This window comes from Gymnogyps californianus, chromosome 1 (genome assembly GCF_018139145.2).
Source record: "Gymnogyps californianus isolate 813 chromosome 1, ASM1813914v2, whole genome shotgun sequence".
NCBI classification, from domain to species: domain Eukaryota; kingdom Metazoa; phylum Chordata; class Aves; order Accipitriformes; family Cathartidae; genus Gymnogyps; species Gymnogyps californianus.
In genome coordinates, this window is record NC_059471.1 from 187,164,239 (window position 1) to 187,182,236 (window position 17,998).

Below are 17,998 nucleotides of genomic sequence, written 5' to 3' on the forward strand. Positions count from 1 at the left end.
ACTTGTGGAATACACAATTAGTATTTACCTTAGAAAACTGTACTTACCTTCGGACATTTGGAATTTCTTGCAGTTTCAATCATAAGATTTGAGCCCATTTTTTCTCTACAAGTGTAAAAAATTGAAAATGCTCCATCAGTTTAGCATGAACAAGAGACATACATTTTTATCACCCTTACGTCTGAGAACTTTGCATTTAAAAGAAGCAATGCTTGGATTTTACTTTAATAATCAGATTTCTATGGTTGACTTCAATGCACCAATATTTCAGACCTTCTAAGCTGTTGGAAATAAGTCTGAAGAGTGATTGAGGTCTTGATTCAGTTACTCACTTCACCGCATACTTAATCATAAATCATCAGGATTACTCAACTACTTTGTAAGAGGAAAACAAAGTACTTTGCTACATTTAGGAATCAAAAAATCAACTTCTTTATTAAGCGGTTTTATAGTAATGAAAACTACTCTCCTGAACTGTTATAAAAACAAAAGCTAAGGAAAGATGCCGTTCTACACAATTTAGAACAAAGTCAAAACATCTACATGTAATCTTCCATAACAATAATTCAATATGCATTTAACATCCCTTTTTGAGGTGGAATTTTTTCATATGCGTACATTTTTATAAATCTGACAGTGAAATCACATGGGTGGTCAGCATTGTAATTTATCATCGTATCAGCATTAGGGAATATAATTCTATAATAATATATAATTCTATAATTCAATATTCTAATTCCTAACTAGAAGGTAGCGCTCCTGCATAGTGCAGGAGACTGGAGGATATCAGCATACTAGCCAATAATCTCATATCAGCATCTATTTCAACTTTGATTTGCTTACAGTAAAGGTATAAAACTCTGCGGAGTGGGTGCCCATCCATAATGATTCCAAACAGGCTTTCACTTAAATCAGCAAGTTTTCTTCCTCCCCTTGAACACAGCCCACACAAACACAGGTGGTGCAAAGACAGTTTTCAGTATTGCCCCACTTTAAGTAAGGTGATTCCATGTGCTGCTGTTAAGAGATCATCCATCTATAGCTCGCACTACTGTGACAGTAGGTAGTAGAGCTTCCACTGTTAAAAACAACACCTTTATCAATGTAGTCAGGTCAGAAGATAAAGGGAGCTTTAAATGCTACAATAGCAGTAGTCCTCAATGTAGACAGTAAACTGTATTTGGAGGTAGGACAATTTACTGTTCCACTACTGGATATCTGTGCTTGAAGGATGGCTGTGTACTTGTCCTTGAGAGGGAGGGAGGAAGGGAGACACCTTCTAGTCCTATGATCGAAGACTGCTGCTGACACAATTCTTACATCAATAATGCCATTTTATTTTATTTTTTCCAATAAATGCATTAATTCCAGTCTCACAGTCACCAACCAGAAGGGGAAGAGTGCCATCTGCACTCACTAATTGATTACAGAAGGAGACGAAGGCACACAGAACCATGAAGTGGGAATATACAGAAATAAAAGATGAGATTGACAGAGATGAAATATGGAAGACATCTACTGATTTGCACCACTTTCATCTACTTCTTCCTAAATATCTGTATTAAGAGATTTTTTCCCAAACCCTGAATGCAAAGATTAAAAAACCTGCATAAGCAATATCCACTGCTTAATTACAGGAACCATCAAACTGAATAATTATTTTCTCACACCTTGTTCCTTATGAAGGCCAGGAACTGATGCTTCAGAGTAGGTACAAGAAATCCCTCAAACTACTACGCAAGTTTAAACATTAAGGTCTAAAGAGAAAAGTTTAATATCACCTCCAAATTTATTTTAGTTTTGTTGCTAGCATTAGTACTGTAACTGCATATTATATAAATGTCTTCGTCAAGCCTCACAGTTCAATTATTTGCTTTACCAAAGTCACAACACAATTAATTCCAGTTTATTCACATACTGTGTTAAAAGAGGAAATCTTCTAATTTTAATTTTATTGAATGCTCCCTTGTTCTTGAAGAAAAGATGAGAATGGTAATTCTCAAGATGTCTTACTATCTCAAATTACCGCTTTAACTTGTTTGCTTTTTTTAATAATAAAGAGCCCTAATCCCTTTATGTGAGTTGTCTTTAGGTCACTGGCTACTTTTTACCAATCTTGCAACAGAAACATTCTCTAAAATGGGGTAACTGGGACTGTAAATAGTATTTCGTAAATATAATAGTAAATAGTGTAATAGTAAATATATAAATGAAACTCTATTATGGATTAATATAACAGCATTGTAATATTTTCTGTATTTTCAATCCCAACCGTCACACACTGAATCATCTTGTTTGACCACAAGCATACAGGTATTTCATTAAACTGTCCATGACAGCACCCAAATCACTTCTGATATTAGTTTAAATCCTGTAAGCATTTTACATTTTTCCACTCATGGGTTACTACTTTACCCATACTACCCAGTAATAACCACTCATGGGTTATTACTTTACACATAATTTCATTTGCCATCCTATTTTTCCATTTATCTGCTTTGTTCATGTCTGTCTGTGACCTATGTCCTTTAGACATGACCTACCTAAACAACAAGTCTCCTTTACAAATGTTGCTCTTTCATTGCTTCGAGTCCCTAATATTGCAACACTTATTTCAATAATGCTATGAAGAACATATTGCCAACCATATGCTTAAAGAAACATTCTAATGGGCTACAGCCAGGGTGCAATCAAATAGTCTGGAGAAAGAGCATTCAATTCGAAAGGCAAAATTGTAACTTTTATCCCCTTCTAACAACAACAGAAGTATCAGGAAACTATGACATCTTTACCAAACCTACAGGAGAGACTTTCATTGCATGTTCCATAAGGATACAGAACATCTCACTGATAATGCTGCAAAAACTGATAAGTATGTCTGGAGTGACTAACTGGTACAGAATGTGTTGCCTGTCTAGTCACTGGAGAGCAGTCTCAATTTATACTTCAATTTGCGTAACAAATACTGGTTTGAAGTATTATTACTTGTAATCCCAAATACATGCATTAGCCATTTTCCTACCAACAGAGAACACGTGACTTTTACCCTACCCTCTATCCAGTGCTTGATTGCTTCTCAAGATTACAAATTCCCAGTATGGGATTTTAGTTAGCTTGTGAAAACCCCTAGCTGCTCACCAAATTTCTCCAGTAGTTTCTCAAGAGAGTATGAAAGAAGAAAATTATATATGTAAACAACAGTCTAAAGAAAACAGAAAACTTGGAAAGATAAGCCAGGTTCTTCTTACAAATGCAATTCAATATAACATTACATAGACTGATGTACGGTAAGTATAATTTTCTGCACAAAGTAATAAAAGTAACTGATTAAAACCAGTCCTCAAATTGCAATTCAAGGAATGCATATGAAGAGTTAAAATAAACATATATGCAGGACATAAAATCAATTCCGTACAGCACTCGGAATAAAAAGTTAGTTAACCAAAATTAGTTGCCATTTTCTAAAATAGAATTTATAATATGCCTCATGAATGCATGCAACATTAGCCTAACGCAACATTAGCTTAATTATTTTCAGCAAGAATACTTTCTGACAGAAAATAATACCATCAATATCATGGTAGGGCTAAATGTATATTGCATGCCCGTATATTTTAAACTGATACTGTCTATTTCAAGCAAGGCTGACAAGTCTACTACCATTTAAACAACAAAAACCCACCCAGAACAAGAAAGGCATTTAAATTTAAAACAAACATAAAGCAGTTTTCCCGTGCAATGACTGAAAGTTAGACCTGACCTTCTTATTGCCATAAAGAGATGCTACATAACCTTTCAATTCCCTTCTTAGTTCTAGGCTTCCACACCACAAGGAAGCCTGCAGGAATCCCTACTATTTCAATAAAATGTTGTGTAGGCATAGCATCTCCCTTCAACACTGCAGAATTAGGTCAACAAAAAGTCATTTGTTGATCAGTAAATTTAATTTTTAATTTAATCTATGGATAATAATTGCCTGGCTTCTGTCCACTGCACAGGAGTAGAGTGCTTTACCTCCCTCATGTGTTACATGTAGCTGCATTTTAATTAAAGGCACGTAAAATACTTTCACATGAGGAAAAGAGGCAAGGCAGAGAAAAATCTTTCTTCTAAAAAAAGAGGAACTCCAGATATCCGAGAAGAAAAACCTCATGATATTCATTTGATAAACACATTGATTCCTAGAAATATGCAAGAGCACAGAAAAGAAGAGCTTGGAAGCCTCTCTCTTCACTTCAGCAAAAAAAGTGAGATGCTTAAAACTCAGGCAGCACAGGTATTCCCACTATAATGTCTAGAAAAAAACCTCTTTTAATCCCATAAAACATATTAATCGTGTTCCCAAAGGAACTTGTCATTACTTATCCAAAGAAACTTTTTACCATTTTACATTTGCTCTCAGAGAAGGTTGTTTCAGTTCTTTCAGTAGCAGTGCCAGCTTACACTGTTTGGGAAACTATGACATTAGTTTGCTAAAAATTATTAACAATGGAACTATCAATACAAACATAGATGAATAAAACTAAGTAATAAAACTTGTAATATAATAATTTCTTCCAGTGACTTTTCCTGAATAGCCATTAATGCATTTGTATACACATCTATGAACAAATACCATTTCATTGGCAACTCTGACACAGCGGATATTTTTTCATTGCAAGCCTTACAGCTCATTTCCCTTTTCAACAAAAGGGGCAATGGGCAAAACCCCTCAATACAGCAGCTAAGATTAAAAATCCCTACTACAGCACATTATTTCATTTCTCACCATGTCTCCTACAAGAAAAAAGGCACAGCAAGAGGCTAGTAAAATTTGTAGCAGATCTATAATGAGTCGGATCAAGCAGAGCTGGCAAGCATACAGGAATATAATCAGAAATCAGTGCACTAAAGCTTACTTTATTCCCCAGAAACAGAAATCATTACATTAAAGGCTTTCAATGTTTTAGTAAATATGAAAACACCTATTTCAAAAGAATGAGAGTATATGCTAATCCTTTCTAGTTATTTTAAGAATTTGCTTACCAGTGAAACAATAACAAAACCAAAGGCTCTCAGACATTATACTAATTATTTTTCACATGATCTTTTTCACTTACTTGAGCATTTTTTCCCAGATATCACTGTCATAAAAGGCGTGGCTCCAACCCATTTTGACTGTTCCAACAATGACATTCTGCTTAAAAACATCTGATCCTAACTTGCGATACAGTTCTTCACAATCATCCAGAGGGATATGGAACAATCCCAACATAAAAGCTAATATAGCTCCTGAAAAAGAAATATTTTGAGAAGTAAAATATAGCCTGGACTAAGATTATAAAGATGGATTACCATTTAATGTAGTTCATAGGTTAGCAGAATATCTATTTTGAAAAGGGAAGCTCAATTGACATTTATATCACTAAATTCCTGCTCAGAGGTCACCAACTGTGTTTTCAAAGGACATATACAAGATAGGAAGAGTCTACTTCCAAAAAAAGAACTATGAGGAGTTGAAAAATGGCATTATTTCATTCTGCAGATTTCATCCCTGCAAACAAGTACTTGGCAGAAAGCAAATTAAATCTACTGCTTTATTTGGAAAAAGAAATGAGTAAGAGAAATCTATGCTGTGGTATTAAAAATATATTGGAGCATTACTTGCTATCTGGCAAACTCTGAATCAGTAAAGAAAAAAAATCTAGGAAAATTCTGTAAAAAGAAGGGAGTTTTGATTAGTTTGGAATACATTTGGTTGCAACCATTTATAATTAGTCATTCATACATACTGCCATCTAGTGTGTGCCTAAAAAAATTACGACCTACCCTTGTAGGAACAAAACCAGCAGCATCCAAAAAGTATGGTTGCAGAATACCATTAAAAAGACTGTGGAAAAATACAATTAATCCATCACTACAATTCTTAAATATATTAAACTGAAAGGGACATATACAACCTTTAAATCTAATTGTGCAATGCTGTGAGGACATGTAATTAAGCATTAGGAATAACAAGGACACATGATTTTTCCAATTTGGAAATGAATGCAATAGGTTTGAATAAAATTAATTTAAAGAGGAGTAAATTCTTGAAATAGAGTAAAACACACATGCAGAAAGAACTACATAAAGAAAGTTACAGATGGCTTTAAAGGAAACATGACTTCTAAGCTTCTTTTGCTCTCACAAACCCCACCACCATGATAGCTAAGTGTCAGTGGCTCGATAGTCTCAATTTTTTACAATGTAGCACACATGCTTAATATAACCTAGGCCTACTTGACACATCAAAGTTTCATCAAGAAAAACTTACTCAACTGCCAAATCACCAAATGCCTGTGTTCAACACAGGCTAAACATCTAGCAGCAGAGAAACACCATTTTCCTGAGTCATGCAAATCCTCTGCTACCTTCTTTTCCTCTTAACTCTCCAGCACCCATTCTACAATATCATGCATTTGCTATTTTGGTGAACAGTTTGAAAGACAAAGAGCCAAAATTCACACCAAACGCAAACTCATTTTCACTTCACCTCCTGAGAAACAGCACCAAAAACTGTAGTCCACATCAGCACACAAGTGGCAGTAGATAATATCAGAGTCAAGGTACACATTAAAGGGCTTTGCTGAAACCTGCTGGATGGTAACAAGACACTCAGAGGAGAGTAAGGTCAAAATCAAAGATAGAGTGCAGGCTCTATCAGATGGTCCAGTGAAAAGTTTCTGACATTTCCATCACATCCTGCTCTGTATCACAGACTCCTACACTCCAGCCACCATCTCAGCCTTGACAGCCAACACTTCAGAGGAAAAAAAAAAAAAACAAAACCTAAATAAAACCTGGGAGGCTAAGGAGCACATCTTGAAGAACACAGGGATGCAGTTGGCTAATAAGACACAAGATAGGCAAGAATATAACCTGAAAGACAGAAGTATTCCTTCCTTATTCAGTACTAGTAAGACTTCAGCTGAAGTACTGTATTGGGACCTGAATGACATTCTTCAAAAAAGATGTGGACCAATTGAAAAAGAGAAAAACCACAGAAAAAAGCCCCGCGAAAACAATCACAGGTCAAGGAAATCAGTCTGTAAAGAAAGCCTGAGTAAACAGGCTATGAAAAAAGCCTTTAAATGCACAGAATGCTGCTGCACAGAGAAAAGAAAGAACCCGTTATCCATGTTCCTGGGGAGTCACGACAAGAGGAAACAAATTTGAACTGCAACAGGAAGATCCACATTAGACACTTGGATTTTTTTTTCCCCAAATGTAAAGAAAGTGGAGCACTACCACAGATTTTCTGAAGAGGTCTGACATGATTCAAAATCTCAGAAAATTATCAATACTGAAACACATGCAGCTGATCCTTCCCTTGGGAAATGAGATAACCTCCTAAGGATGCTTCCAGCTTTATAATACCATGACTTGACTTACTCATGAGTTCTCCTGAAAAAAATACTTCTTCCATCAGAAAGGTTTTCAAAATGCATTTCAAACCTGGAAAGACATCATGGGCAAGAAAAATCATCAACACAGAGAGATGCCAGCTTTGTTTAAGGAGGCTCCTCATCTGCAAATCACTGAAGGCTGGGAGAATACATGGGGGCACTAGCCCTATGCTGTTCTTAACAACTTGGGAGGATATCTTGGGAGAATATCCTTATGTGAAGTCCTTATGCAAACTTCACATACATCCAAAACTGATGATCAAACAGACCAGTACAATTCAGATGTCTTTGTAGTAAAATGCACTAGAAAACAATATGCTTAGAGAATCTTTGATCACAGTATGTCAACGATCAAATCCCTCATACGATGCATCTGAATGCCACTAATTATTAGCTCAATACAGAAATCTAGGAAAAGTGTATTTTTTAAATTCTTGGAGCAGTCCAGCGCATTTGAAAATGTAGTAGTATGCACTTTGCCTGATCACATACTCTTGATGTTATAATTCAGTCACAGGGAGCAGTTTGTAAGTGCACCACTATTGAGAAGTATCTTTGATATATTGGGAGACTGCACGAGCAGTGAAAAGAACATACAAGCCACATCCACAGCATACCTCCAGGTAAGTTGTCCTCAATGGGTTAAGTGCTCTGTGCATCTATGAAAGCATGTCATACTCTAGAGAACAGTGATAATCACCCTCACTTACAGAATTCCTAGCAGCTCAGTTCATGAGGCAACAGCACTTCCTCCTCTCAATTGCCCTGTTTTCATCTTTGGATTTTTGCAGAACAGGCACAAACTCAGTACAGAATTTACATTAACTTAGATGCCCATAAAAAAAGTTCAGTGGCCATCACCGTGTTGCACGTGCTTGCAGATTTTCTGGTGCTTCCATGCCCAGATATCATCCTCAGCAATAGGCAAGTGACCTAAGTACGCAGGGCCCTTACGGCATCATTACAGTGATCTTTCTCTGCGACTGCCTGCATTTACACTCTATGACGACCAGTGAAGTACAGGGAAGCTAACTACAGACTCTGTGATGCTGAATTCACAGCAAACTGATTATTTCTAAACCTCAATATCATTTAGCTGTTTTGCCTTTAAGAGATATGAAAAACACAGAAGAAAAAAAGAACTGTAATGCACAAGAGGAATCCTTCCTATCATTTAATACATCACTCTTGTAAACCACAATTCATCCAGCTGCAGGCTTCTGCAAATCCTGTTGGCATACGTACCATCAATGCAAAGTGAAATGGTGAAGTACACTGCTAGCACATGCTGACAGATATGTACAACCTCTCCCAGCCATGTCTTGTCACCTATTATTGCAAGCTGGACTACTGCAGACAAAAGCCTGGTAGTGTAAACAAAGCTTAAAAGAACATGTGAAGTACTTACTAGCAGTTACAAAACCCAAAATTGGGTGAAGAATTAAGAATAAAGTTAGTCCTAATCAGAGTAGTGGGATCGAATTAAGAACATCAGGCCTCTCTATCAAAGATAAAATGTCTTTATGATGACTGAAGAAGACATTAGAGAAGTGTTTTGTAGTGAAACTATCTTCCAAAGAAACAACCACTCACTGCTAAATTAACTAAGAAAGGTTTTTTTTCAAAGACTATTAAAAATGTAAAGCAGGGAACTATATTGCGCCTACAAACAAATTCTGTCTAGTAGACGTAAACGTTCTCCTCTTCTCTGCTATTTTCAGCCTATTAAGCAAATCTCTGGAAACATGAACATTGTATCTACCAAGGTGATCTGCATTTAATGTTATTTCTGAATCAAACTGTATAGAAGATAAGTATAGTGCAAAAAAAATTTAAGAATATGGGTTTCTAAAGGAAACTGAGCTATTGAACTACAGCATACCTCTTATATTAGAAATCAGCATTATGCTGCTACTGGTCTAGCATCATTTCCAAAAGAAAAGACTGTCTTTTAAAAAGAAACTTATGCTTTAGAGTTTCCTACTTCCTAGGGAGGAGTAACTTACCATTGAGTCACAAGAGTAATTAAGGCTGGGAGGGACCTCTAGAGGTCATCGAGTCCAACCTCCTGATCAAACAGGTTCAATTAGAACAGGTTACTCAGGACTTGTTCAGCCGGGTTTTGAGTATCTCCAGGGATGGAGACTCCACAGCCTGTGCAGGCAACTCCTTCCAGTGTCTGACCATCCTTGCAAGGAAAACATGATTCCTTATACCTAATTGTAACTTCCCATATTCCAACTTGTCTGTTGGCTTTTCTCCTATCACTGTGCACCTTCAAGAAGAGTCTAGCTCCATCTTCTCTGTATTCTCCCATTAGTTGAAATAGCAATAAGGCCTTCCCTTAGCCTTCTCTTCTTAAGGCTGAATAAACCCAGTTTTTGCACTCTCTCCCTATATGTCATGACCTCCAGTCCCCTGACCATCTACTTGGCCCTCTGCCAGACTCACTCAGTATGTACAAGAACATACCCCACAGATTAAGGGTTTACTGAAGACCCCAAAACTAGACATACAGTAGCCAGAGACCCTTAATCTGTTGGGTATGTTCTTGTGCATACCAGCTAGTATGTGGTCAGCTTTCTTTGCTGCAAGGGTACACTGATGATTCATGTTCAACTCGTTCCAACAAGACCAGGTCTTTTTCTGCAAAGCTGGTTTCTAGCCAGTCAGCCCACCTCAGATGGAGGGCTTCGTACTTGGCTTTATTGAACCTTATGTGGTTCCTGTCAAGCCATTTCTCCAGCCTCTACAGGCCAATCTGAACAGAGGGCATCACTGTACTGACCACTTCCTCTAATTTAGATCATCCAAGATCTTGCTACAGGCACACTCTGTCCCGTTGTGCAGGTCATTAGTAAAGACAGGAAACACTATTGGCCCAGTATCAGTCCCTGAGGGACATTACCTTAGTTGTCTGTAAAGCCCCATAAACTTCTAAGATATTTGTATCTGTGTGCAAAACGAGGGTTTCACATTCATTGAAAAAAATGACAAATCAGTTTGAAGTTACAAGTGTATCACGAATCACTCAAAGTTCTTATTCAGAAGAAAAAAGAAAGACTTTAGAAATCACACCTGTACTTTCCCAGCTCACGTTCAAAGTCAGAAACTGGCAAGTTCTGCAAAATCTACGTTTATTCTCAGATGTTCTTTTACTATATTGATAGCAAAATTCCAACTTGTGGCTTAACAATTACCTGTGCTTACACCACAAATGTAGTCAAAAAGTTGATGAACCGGCTTTCCAGTTAGTTCTTCTAGTTTCCGTAGAGTCTGAAGTGCAACTAAACCCCTGAAACACAAAAATCCCCTTCACATACAATGATAGTTTTATCTTACATAGCTCTAATAAAGCCCACCTTTGCTTAATTGTAACTAATTATAACTGAATAACTATAACAGTAAGAATCCTGAATATTTCAGGGAATGAAAGAGTAACAGAACACAACTAAAATGGAATGATGAGTACTAAATATAAATGACACACTCAGGCATACCAAAAATAGTACTCAACAGCTACAGCCATATTGTTTTGTAGCCATACTGTTTTGTAGCAAAGGCTCAGCGATGATCATCTTCTGTGGATATAGACTCAGGATAGATTTTAGCTGCATCCACACCACACAGCACTTAAAGTTTGGTCTTAACAGGGCTATATAATGCCCCTTGTGGCATAGTATTTTTCTGTCTGTGCTTGTTTTGCCTCAATTCAATGTGTCTGAAATAATGGGAGATGCATTCCAGACCATCAGACTTGTGCTTCTATAGCATTAAACAGAGTATCTGGCATGCAGAGGTGCCAACTCTGCTAGGCTAGAGAACTGTGTATGGCAAAAGGAGCATCAAACCAAGTACCATCTTGCCAACACATTCTGCTGAGAATGGCACCTCCTGAATGCTGCCCCCAAATCTGTCCTGCCTTGTGCTGAAAAGCAGTAGTCAACCCAGTCCAAAGCTATAACCAGCTGAACACCACCAATTAAGTGGCACAACAGCCAGTAGTCAGTACTCAGGCTCATTCTCTGGACTTGTTTCATTCAGTGTTATAGATGTAGATACCGCTTTCTACAGATAAGGTGTCTTATACTGTCACTCCCCTAGAAATCTAACAGAAAAATTAACACACTTTATTCATACATACAGGCATCATGCCATTATCTGTGAAGCATCCTTCTACTTTGTAAAATCTTTATGGTTTACCATGAACTTTTGGAAACACAAATGTTGAAGTTGTGACATATACTTACTCCTTATTGAAGACAACTGATTTTGATGCAAGTAAAGAAATACTATGGGGAAACAAAAAGTTCATGAAACTGTATTTCTGCAAAGACTTCATACTCCACTTTCTACCAATAAAGATTTGTGAATCGGTAAATATTTGCAAACAAGATTTCTTCAAATATGCCTGAAAACACAGCTTTTAGTAAACATCAGACTTCAAATTTAATGAACAAGCTTCTGCTACTACTCTTTGCAAATTGTGGTAGGTGCATAAATTCATGCAGAACTAGAGCACACGTAACCTTTAAGACCATGTGGTGCATAAATTAAAGAAAAAAAAAGCATCAGTTGTAGAAGAAATACAAATCAACAGCATGGATAGAATAGTTTTCACCACTAGCCTATTCATTCTTTCACATGAGACCCGCCCTCCTAAGGCAGGTCACCCTCCAGAAAAGTACAAGACAACACAATCATAACAGTATAAACTACTTCCAGCATTTCACACCAATTTTGTATTTCTGAGATTAGACTTGTGAGCAGACTAGCTCTAATAACCATTTAATTTACTTCCAAAAGGAGAAAGAGCGAACCCAAGCACTTAAGTGTGTACCCAACTTTAAACAGGTAAGTAATTTTAGTGTCACAGGACTACTAATGCATCGAAATTTAAGCACAAATGCATACAAAAATAATACCCATCACTTGGATAGTCAAAAGTAACAGAACTGCAAATCATAAATTGCATCTTTGGGCACAAACTTATCAAAGAGAAACTGACATTTTATTTCCAGTTACAGTATGAAAAAGGCTACAAGTATACAAAAACCCAGAGGTTTTACCTTGTTCCTCCTCCATCAATAGCGAGGACTCGAATTCCCCAGCCTTTCACAGGGTCTGTATATCCAATTATAGCTAAAGTCTCTCTAACAGCAGCCTGAAGACTTTCGTCATCTGCCTGCCTCAGTCGTAGTAGGCATGGGATTAATTTTTCCTATTGATAAATACAAAGATATTTCATTCTAACTATATGTTTATACCAAAAGAATCCATGCTTAAATTACCAGTTTGGCATTTAAGTATAAAAGTAATATATTAGTTAAACTCAGAGGAAAACTTCTTTAAATCTCTATTTATCCATCTCTCTTTCTAACAAGGGAAAGAAAGGACTACAATATTATGTTGTACACGCCTCATTGCTAAAGTAACTACCTAACAGAATTAAACAATCAAGGTCAAATGTAAATCTTTCAAATAGCTAGAAAAGCTATATTTACCAGCAGTTTGGTCTTATTGACTTCAATGTCACATTGGCCAAATACAAACTCAAGTATGGAGCACACCAAGCATAGCTAAAAGCCCAGATTTTGCTGAGTAAGTATCACACTGCTTCAAAACAGGAAATGCCTTCCAAGTACACTAATATTAAAACAAAACAAAAATTAAAATTCTTCCTCACACTGAGGAATTTTTAAATGTACAATTATTATCACAAGATATAGAGTATTATAATAAAAATGGGAGTAGTGAATGTGCTCTTTCATAAAAAAGTAATTCACATCTATTCACATGGATGCCCAACCTGTACCCTGCCCAGATGATTCATCTGGCTTGCACTCCATTCCCAAAGATGTCTTTTCCAGCAATTCTACAATCTATGTCACACATCTGTCACATCTTGTGGAAAAAGGCATGAGACTGACAAATGCTGTGATTTGGCTAGTACTGCTAGAATAGTCTACCACCCACCTCCTGTCCTCTCACTGCAGGAAAGAGAATGAGTAGGACTAGATTACATGAACTTATTTGATGGTTAGACTCCACTCTTGTCACCTCTCTTCGAAGGAAGCATGCAAACAAGCATAAAAACTGTTGTGCGTATGCAGATCAACTGTACCGTACATTCCCATCTGGTCAATTGCGACAGAGAACACAGTGTGCAACCTTCGTCTACCACTAGAACAAGCTATACTATCTATCCACATGACAAGCTGTGTGCTTCTAAATTAAACATTGCAATCTTAAGAGCCTTTAGCTAAACTACTGATAGTCTGTATATGAATCTGCTTGAACCAGCTAAAAAAATAGCTATCAAAAGAGACATTCACATTGTAATCTTTACAAATAGAAAATATGACTAGCCCACAAAAGCACAGAAGAAAGTTTTATATTATTCTATGTCAATCATCTGTCAGATATTTATTTTTTGTCTAAGCATAAAGACTATTTGCACCTTAATTGCAACTCCTCTGCTCTCTGGAAATTCTAGAAGATGATAGGTCAGTTCTTCAACCCTGCTGATACAGACTCTTCGATTAGAGGATCTTCGTAGGGCTTGAACTAAAGCTCGAGTCCTGTTATCAATACTCACTCTTGCAATAATCTAAAAAGAGATGAAGTTATACAAATAATATAAAACTACTCTAAGAAATGTGTAAAAATTGTCAAGACTAATTCCAAACTGTTATTTTAAGATTTCTCAGAAGTAATGGACAGCATGTTGTACTAGAGATCTGCTACAGCCTCCAAGTAAGCATTGCTTAAACAGCCAACCTTTTGATTCTTTGTTTACTAGAAAAATAAATAAAGGCGGCTCACAGCAACAATACACCAAACAAACGTGTCAGCATGTACTCAGATGTATTTTCAGGGCAACTCTGAAATCACAGTATGTGGACCATTAAGGAGCGTAAGATTACTATAACTGCAAAAACAAACAAAAAAGGCAACTAGATCTATCTCTATCTATGTCCTCTCTCTACATATATATGAACTAAATATATGTATATACTATACACACATATGTGTATATAAATATATACACTATATATAAACTTACATATACATATATGTAATCATATAAAAAGTATAAACACGTTTTTATGTATATATACATATATGTACTTATAAATCAGTACATATATGTATATGTAAACTTACATATAACTTAGTATTATATAAGTTTACATAGATTTTATATGTGTATATAGATAAATACTTATTTATATGGGTACATATGTACTTATATGTATGTACACATATAAATAAATGTATGTGTACATATATATGTACTTACATATAAGTACATACATAGGTATATACTTATTTATGTAAGTATATATAAGTTTACATATAGATACATACACGTGTATAGTCTATATAGACACTTGTATCAAAAAATACATAGAAATAATATATAAAGAAATAACACTAAACAAGGACTTGCCTTTTCTCTCTGAAGAGACAGATGCTTTTCCCTCTCTTCTGCAGTCTTAGCCTCTTTTGCTTTGTCCTCCTCATCCTTCTCAGACACTTCTTGTTCTGGCTGTTTACTCTTTTCTTGTGAAACAACTTTTGTATCGGATCTTAACTTGGGAACCAACCCACCAATGTAACTGTCTACAAAAGCTTGTACACTGTTACTGGGATAGGAAAGAAAGTTTGCAATACTTTTTTTAGTGGAAACTGGAAGAGCAGTATTTGTCTTTTCAGCACCCAGAGTCTCTGCTTCAGAAGCTGAAGTAGCTGCTGAATCCACTGTCTTTTCTTCACTCATTACAGTATTTTCTGATGAATCAAGCTTACTCCTCTCTTCACTTTTAGAGTCCTGTAATAAAGCATTCCTTTTTTTCTCTTGATCCATAACTGAATTATTATTAAAGTACCAGTTGATATGATCAGCTACGAAGTTGTACGTCTCTCCAAAATCTGTAGAAAAGTAGCTTATATGAAAAAGGTGGGTTTTCGTAGATGCTGACCCTTCTGGAGTATCTTGATTAGTGCCACTTGAGCTTACTAACATGGCCTCCAAGTTTTCATTTGCACAAGTGGATTTCTTTGCAGATGGGCCTCTGTTGCAATCCTCCTGAGTTCTGGCATCTGTGACTTGTTTATCATTTTCCAGATTTGCATTGATGTTATTTGCATCTGCATTACTTTTATTTGCTTTTCCCGGAGTACCTGAGTGTGACTTTAATCGAGCTATCCGTGAAACCAGTTCACTGTGAGTGCCAGACACTGCCTTTGAAACAGATTCTATAGTATTCTTAATTCGTGACATGCGATTGTTCACTTTCGTAAGCCCTTTGGAAGAAGAAGTTAAAAGTTTAGAAATTCTGTAGTATAAAAAGTCATGGCTGTAAATGTATTTGTTATACCAAAATGTTCTGCTTCTGGCCCATTTACACTGAGGCTCGCTTGTATGAAAAACTCTCGGGTGAATGGCATGATTTATCCTCCAGCAGACTTTAGGTCCATACAAATAGAGGTATTTGTTTCTTTGCTTCCACCAAAGACTTTTTGGGTTAAACACAAAGAACAAATATGCATCTAAAGATAAATGAACTGTCATTACTTATAAATAATTACACCTTTTCTGCGATGCTCGTCTACTTCATTCCAGAAAATATATTTCAATAAATAAGTCTCATATCACGGTGTTATCTGAAAAAGAAAAAAAACAACAATGGAAACCCAAAACCAGTAACAAGTTAAACTAAACACACAGAGTTGCCTAAAGCAGATGCAGCTTATTTATTCTTTCAGTAAAGAGAATTCAGTAAACATTCAAATCAGATAATCTCATGGGGATATCTACTGCTCTGGACATTTGGCAGTGTCATCCCAACATTTCAATTTCAACATGTTATTCCTTAAAGGCCAGTTTAAGTCCATCTTGAGCAATATGCAACACTTGTCAAAAGCATTTAGTGACATACAGAAAACTGCTTGCCGGTCTTTCCAATAAAGAGAAATTTCTATCTCTTTAGCAAATTATCTTATGCAGAGACCAAATTTCAAATGAAACTGTCATTATAATACCACCCCTTTGCAGAATTCCTCCCGGGGAGAAAGGACACCAATTCTTTGACCAAAGCTTCAGTATAAAGCTGCAAGTTCAACGAAACGTTCCTACCCTAAGAGCTAAGGGTAGTATATAATCCTTACTCTACGAAGACAGATGTTTCTGGGGTGGATCAGAGTTTTACACAGTGTACAAGAGTTGTACTGAAACCGCAGAAGCAAATCCATTATTTGCCTAAATGGCAAGCTCAGACTTCTCTAGCTCCTGTGACAAATGCCAGAGGAGGTCAGGCAGGCTTAACACCTGCGCAGGCCGACGCCAAAGTAACAGGAGAGGCGATACCGCCACAGGCAGCAGCATCGTTACTTACAGTTTCCTCAGAGGCTGCCTGACCCTACGCTGTGCCTCTCCCACCCCTGCCAGCCCTCCTGCTGGGTCACCGACGCCGCCGCGCAGCCGGGCTCCAGGCCACGGCCGCGGGCGGGGTGCTATATCAGGCAGACGGGCGCCTCCTCTCCCGGGAGGGGGAGCGGGAGCGGGTGCTGTTTCTGCCTTGCGCCATTTCGCAGAAACGATTTCGAGAGCGGCCGCGCAAACAAGCGCCGACTCCCGTCCCGTCCCCCCCCCGCCCCCGGCCCTGGCCGGCGGCCCCACGTCATGCGTCCACACCCACCCCTGCGCCACGCACGCGAGCCCCGCGTGCCTGGCACGCGCTCACCGTCCCGTGTCCCCCGTTCGTCGTCCCCCCCCACCGCCCCCCGGGGCGACGCGACCCACACCGCCGGCGGCGGGTACCTGCTAGGCAACGGCTCCCGCCTCCCCCCGCTCCCCAGGCCGCCGCCGAGCGCCAGGCAGGGCCTGCCGCCCTCACGAGCAGGGCGGCCGCAGGGACCGCGGCCCGCGCGGTACCACCCCGGCGGAGCGGGCAGGAGGGCGGCGGCGGCGGCGACAACAACGACAGCGGCGCGGAGCAGCCAGCCGGGCCGCACTACTTGCGCCTGCGCCGCGCCCAGCACGCCGGAAACAGCTGAGACGCGCGCCGCCTCACCGGCCGCCGCGGGCGGGGCGGGGGGCAGCGGCGGGGGGCGGGCGGTGTGACGCAGAGCGGTGGCGCGCCTCGCGCGGCGGCCCGTGGGGCGGAGCTAGGCGGGGCAAGGTCACGGCCGTGGCGGCGGCGGCGGCTGCAGCGCCTGCGCGCGAGCCGCGGCCGGCGGGGGCGGGGCGGCGACGTGCGGAGCGGCACGCGGGGGGCGGGGCCGGGCCGGGCGCGGCCCGCCTCGCCTCAGCGCGGCGGGGGTGGAGGTGGGAGCGGCTGCTCCGCTGTGGGCGGTCGGTGACCGCGGAGCGGGTCCTGCCTGACGCTGCCGGCGGCGCCGGGCCCTTGGTGCCGCCGGGCTCTTGGTGCCGCCCGCCCTCCCCGGAGGCGCTGGGAGCGAAGGAGCTGTGAGGAGGGGGAGGTCTCCTCCCTGGCCGCTCGCTGCGGGCGCCGCGGGCATGTCCCCCCGCATTTCCTGCTTAATACTTGGGCAAGGATCGCAAA

The 17,998-nt window shown here is 39.3% G+C and overlaps 1 protein-coding gene across 3 annotated transcripts in view; it reads right to left on the reverse strand.

The window, feature by feature from the left end:
• The window catches only part of PNPLA8 (patatin like phospholipase domain containing 8), a 42,408-nt gene extending 25,077 nt beyond the window's left edge, over positions 1 to 17,331 (reverse strand). For 2 of the 3 annotated variants that reach the window (XM_050902140.1, XM_050902159.1), the window contains exons 1-7: positions 17,254 to 17,331; positions 14,881 to 16,097; positions 13,888 to 14,037; positions 12,497 to 12,648; positions 10,628 to 10,722; positions 5,100 to 5,271; positions 48 to 105 (exon numbers count right to left, since the gene is read on the reverse strand). In XM_050902140.1, coding sequence (XP_050758097.1) covers positions 48 to 105; positions 5,100 to 5,271; positions 10,628 to 10,722; positions 12,497 to 12,648; positions 13,888 to 14,037; positions 14,881 to 16,005 — 1,752 coding nt within the window. In that variant the 5' untranslated portion in view covers positions 16,006 to 16,097; positions 17,254 to 17,331. The remainder of the gene's footprint in view (positions 1 to 47; positions 106 to 5,099; positions 5,272 to 10,627; positions 10,723 to 12,496; positions 12,649 to 13,887; positions 14,038 to 14,880; positions 16,098 to 17,253) is intronic. The other variant, XM_050902149.1, reaches the window with a different exon arrangement.
• Between the last annotated feature and the right edge of the window lie 667 nt (positions 17,332 to 17,998).